This window comes from Octopus bimaculoides, chromosome 3 (genome assembly GCF_001194135.2).
Source record: "Octopus bimaculoides isolate UCB-OBI-ISO-001 chromosome 3, ASM119413v2, whole genome shotgun sequence".
NCBI lineage: Eukaryota > Metazoa > Mollusca > Cephalopoda > Octopoda > Octopodidae > Octopus > Octopus bimaculoides.
Window position 1 is genome coordinate 74987929 of NC_068983.1, and position 5803 is coordinate 74993731.

At 33.5% G+C, this 5803-nt stretch overlaps 1 protein-coding gene across 1 annotated transcript in view; it reads left to right on the forward strand.

Moving 5' to 3' along the window:
• The window catches only part of LOC106880955 (acetylcholine receptor subunit alpha-type acr-16), a 174631-nt gene that overhangs the window by 99486 nt on the left and 69342 nt on the right, over positions 1-5803 (forward strand). Inside the window, exon 3 of the mRNA XM_052966225.1 lies at positions 2502-2611. Coding sequence (XP_052822185.1) covers positions 2502-2611 — 110 coding nt within the window. The remainder of the gene's footprint in view (positions 1-2501; positions 2612-5803) is intronic.

The following is a 5803-nucleotide window of genomic DNA, read 5'->3' on the forward strand; positions in this document are numbered from 1 at the left end:
ATAGTGTATGTAAGGGTGCGAGCTGGCATAAACGTTAGCGCGCCGGGCGAAATGCTTAGCGGTATTTCGTCTGCCGTTACGTTCTGAGTTCAAATTCCACCGAGGTCGACTTTGCCTTTCATCCCTTCGGGGTCGATAAATAAAGTACCAGTTACGCACTGGGGTCGATGTAATCGACTCAATCCCTTTGTCTGTCCTTGTTTAGCCCCTTGTGGGCAATAAAAAAAATATATATATATATAGTGTATGTGTATACAAGTATGTATACATGAATATATAATTTTGTATATATGTGTGTGTCTATGAGTGCATATATGTGTATATGTATGCGTCTGCACAGTCGCATGCAAAATGATCGCCTGCACACTCACATTGCTTTTAAAAACATTAATTAAAAGTATTACTTAAACTTTTTATTGTGGTACATTTCTTAAGCAACAACATAGTTTCATGCCTTCGACTGTATGGAATTTCTGACGTTTATAATAATATTGCCACGAGAACCAGAAAAAAATCAAAATCCTGAGCTGCAGCCGTTTTTGAACATGTCGTTCACAAAGGTTTTTAAATTAAGAGATCATAAGTATAAGCGTCTACTTCAAGCTTTCATTCATATTTCAAAACGTGTTCGGACAGTCGATATTCAAAAGAAAACCAGGCTCAGTTTGCCAGCTGTTGATCGGAAACAAGCAATTCTGAGTACGGGAAATTGAAGCCTTTCAATTATAATGTATTAAAGAATACTCTACATTTGTATTGAGTCGAATAATTTATCGCTTCTCATGAATCAGAGATGTTATGTGTGTGTGTGTGTGTGTGTGCGATAAGCTTCTACACAGTTTCTGTCTACCAAATTAACTCATCACACTGGTCAGCCCAGGGTAACAGTAAAAGACACTTGTTGCTCGCGATGTCTTGCGATGGATTGAACCCGCAACCGCGTGGTTGCGAAGCGTACTTCGTAACCACATAGCCATGCCAATACATTAGTGTTGCAATGTTTTCTTTCGATTAATCACACTTCATATTTGCAGGAGTTGACCTTAATTTTAGTTGTGAGTATCAAGCCAAAGTGCAAAGGTTAGTTTAGAATTGATGGGAAGATTTACATTGATTTATTTCACACTGAATTTATATACTAGTGATAGTTTCAAAAGGAGTAACTGCGAGTTAAAGAAAATTTGATTTTTAGATCAGTATATGTGGTTGAAAATGATAATGTTGAAAAATTATGAGTATTATTGCTTCACATTTTCAGTAAGTATGGGAAACATCTACGGACATGTATTAGCGATGTGGGGCATTTTTAACTGATGCATGATACCTCTGTAACATATTTGAGCATTCGTGAACGAATCACTAAATAATAATGCAGAGATATACATCTGCTGGTGTTTGGAAAGAGAATTGTTTAAAATTGATGTATTTATGCGACACTATCCGCATCATGTATAATAATAAAGCGTGTGAGAGCCTGCTTACTGCTTGGGACATTAAAACTATAAAGTAAAATCAAATATGCGACGAGAGGAATAAGTTTGACAAAAGGTGGCGATCTGGCAGAATTGTTAGCATGCCGGGCGAAATGCTTAGCAGTCTGCCGCTACGTTCTGAGCTCAAATTCCGCCGAGGTCGATTTAGCCTTTCATCCTTTCGGGGTCGATTAAATAAGTACCAGTTACGCACTGGGGTCGATGTAACCTTACAAGAACTTAATCCCTTTGTCTGTCCTTGTTTGTCTCCTCTATGTTTAGCCCCTTGTGGGCAATAAAGAAATAGGAATAAGTGTGACAAGTATTAATTTCTTTTCGTAGTACGTGCGACAATTCTTGGACTTGTTGTAGCTATTTTGGGCCTCCTCGACCGAGAGATAAAAGTAGTTAAAACATGATCAAAATTAGGTTCAAATGAAAAATGATATTAGGAAATTACTAATATTATTTTTCCATATCTTTGCTATCCTGGATATTCTCAGTTGACTTATAAACGAAAAACTGAAGTAGAATCAATTAAGTGGGAAGTAAAAAATGATATTTACTTATTTACTAATAATTTTTTATAGCTTGGTGATAATTCTGGGCTGATTTCAACATTTTTTTAAACCTCAGATGATATATTTTAAAAACAAAAATGCCGAATAAGTGTTACTTGAGCAAAAATTGCTAGATGTTTGCTAATAACTTTTTTATAGTCTAAAGATAATTCCCAACATGTTTCAACACTTTATAACCTGAGCTGATATATTAAAAAATCAAAAGTAGGAACAAATATCTGGGGACCATCCTACGCGACATAGTACCGGACACATTTTAGTAATTCTCGGCAGCCTTACCTGAAACATAAATAAACTGAGCGGTTTTAAAAACAAAACGCGTCCAAAATTCATATTCTTTCATTTGTATGTATCAAATAGAGAAGGCATCAGAATTATGCATTGCCTAACGTTATCAGTCACAGAGTATATTTTAAATTTAATACTTTTCACTTTCCTATCTTTTCAGTCGTGGAAAGATGAAAAACTAATCTGGGATCCAGCTGATTACAACAATTTATCAGTATTGCGTATTCCGTGCAACAAATTATGGCTTCCCGATATTGTGCTTTATAACAGGTAAGTGCTTATTTCATTTTACTTGAAACAAGTTTTAACAAGTTTTAATATATGGTTTCTTTCTTCATCTTTTGTGCAGAAAACGGAATTAAGGAAATATAGGTATGTGTGTGAGTGTATACATACATACATACATGCATACATACATACATACATACATACATACATACATACATACATAAATGCCATGCCTAAGCGAAATCTTTCTTTTCAATTTCATGGAGAGAGATGGGATAAACTACCTGCATCAACTTGCTATAAAAGCAGATAGTAACAGTGAACAGGGATATAGTCCGGGAGCCGAGAACGCCAGAGGTTTCTTCTGGAATTGTTGTCCTCAAAGTCGTCTTGGTACATAAGTCGACCTACTTCTTTTTAAATTTGGATCTACTTCTCTTAAAATTTTGCCGTGAAAATTTCGAAAAACATGCTGGAAAACACGATAGTTGTTTGTATTGAACTTATCAGGTTTTTCTTATTTTAGTTTATTTGGTTAGAATTCGATAATATTTATGAGAAGTTATCATTGGTAGAGCAGGTAATTTTCATGTTGTTTTTATGTAATGACTTCTATTATTTGTGATTGAGTATGAAGTATTTTTGCAAAAGATGAGATAATTTTCTAGTTACATGGATTTTATTTATAACTTATACAGTAGATTATTCTGATGTATTTATTTTATTTCTCTTTCTGAGTTGAGAATGGAGTATAGTGGTTTGTGGTGTTTTATTTCTTGAGGGTAAACCGCAACTTTTAATGATGTAAATGTTTCGTTAGAAGATAATCGAGAGATTCTGGTTGATATTTTAAGGACTAGAATATTTGCAATTTTCGCCGAGTGGTTAGTGTATTTCTGAATGTAGTCTCTTTCTCGATTGATTTTCTGTATGTTGAGTTATCCTGAATTAATGTGATGTCCAAAACGTTAATTGCTTTTGGCAGGTTTTAACAGTAACTTTAAAACCAAAAGCATTGTAAAAGTTGAAGAATGCTTTTATAGTTTGCTTTTTATTATAGTTGCTAAAGATAATAAGACTATCATCTTGTAAAATTTTCCCGATTATGGGAAAATTAGTGATTTGATAAATTCAAAATGTATGAGCCTATATAGCAGTTTACTTCTGCAGATGCTTCTGCAACCATACCAACTTAGAAGTATTTAGTCTTTTGCCTTTTTAACCACGGTTTTCTATTGAAAATAATGTAGATTTTCTTGCTTGCAAGATAGTTTCAATATTCAGTTGTTTCAAGTGTGATATAGTTTCACATCGTTAATTACATCATTTATTATTACCACGGTAATAATACACAGCAAGCTGGCATAACCATTTGCAATGCCGACAAAATGCATAGCGGCTTTTCTTATGTCTGTACGTTTTTAGTTCAATTTTCGCCAAAAGTCGACTTCGCCTTTCATCCTGTCAAAGTAGATCTAATAACTACCAGTTGGTCACTGGGATCGATGTAATCGACTTAACTCCTCCCTAGAATTGCTGGCCTTGTACCAAAATTTGAAACCCAATATTACCTTGGTATTTGGAGGACAACAATCTCAAACATTGAACTGAAAGCTGTAATTATTCGTTTTATTTTAGATAACCATGAACCATTCGATTATTGGAAAATCTGTTATTTCAAAATAGAAATAGCGGGGCTGGGGTTGCTTTGTAATTTTGGAATTGAAGGAATGTATGAACCAACGGTCATAAAATCAGTTTGATTAGTTTTGTAGTTGGATGATGAGAAAATTTGATTCTGCTCTTTTAATATTATTTAAGCTTCTTCTGAGTGCACAATATCTATTCTGTCTTTGATGTTAAATTGGTTATAGTTTTAGTGAACGTATTAATTATGCTCTCTGTGTCAAAATAAATATTTTAAGTAATTAAGATCGCATTATGTTTCAGTCAGTGTAAAATATACTTTTTACTTAATTATTCTTCGTTTTGTCTAATTTAACACAGAAAGTACAGTTGTCCATTATGTGTAGTACATCAAGAAGCAGTGAGAAAGGGGAAGTTTGTTCCTGTTGAAATATCAACTAAGAATATAACCAATGCCTCTGATTTGGCTTTTTTTCTTTTGTTTTTCCTACATTGAGATTGTATAAAAAAGAGAGTTACTTACGACTGTACAACGCATTTAATGTATCCTTGTATATATATATATATATATATATATATATACAAATGTATGTTTCCATTCCAGTGACTTAGTGTTTCGGCAATAAGATACCGATAGAATAAGTAACAGGTTTTAAAAATAAGTACTGGGATCAACTTGTTTGACTAAACCTTGGTAGACGGAAACTGAAAGGAGCCCATCGTGTATATACATGTGTGTGTGTGTGTGTGTGTGTTTGGCCCCCACCACCACCACCGCTTGACAATCAGTGCTAGTGTGCTTATGTCCACGTAACTTAACGGTTTGGAAAAAGTAAACGATAGAAGAAGTACAAGGCTTAAAGAAAAAGAGTACTGGGATCGATTCATTCGACTAAAATTTCTTCAAGGCGATGCCCCAGCATGGTCACAACCTAATGACTGAAACAAGTAAAAGATAAAAAATATATGCATTTACGTATGTATGTATGTGTAGATAGATAGATAGATAGATAGAAGCGGCCAAATTTCGCAATGTGTGTAAATGCAATGTGTGTAAATGTGTGTAAATGTGTATGTGTGTATGTGTTTCTTTTATGTGAGTATATCAACTTGTACATTTTTAAAAAAATATCATTGTATTTTTCTGTATATGTTTGATTATATTAGACACGCAATGATATCGGTTAATGCATAATTCTAATATCATTAAAAACAAAGTAACTCACACAGAAAACTCAATATAATTAAATAGATGATATGCAATACGTAAAATCTGAAAAGCGTATAAAAGTGTTAAAATGAAGCTGACCTTGTCAATGCAGGGGACAAGCGAATGGTTGCTTGGTTGGATGGTTGCATGATTTAAGTGAATTTATAGACTATTGAGTGACTGCATTGACAGAAAACGACCGAATTTGATAAGCACTTGTCATGTATGTATGAATTTATGTATACATACACACATACACACATACATACATACATACATATATACACACACACATACATACATACATACATATATATATATATATATATATGCTGTGTATATGTATATATGTAAGTATATATACATATATATATATA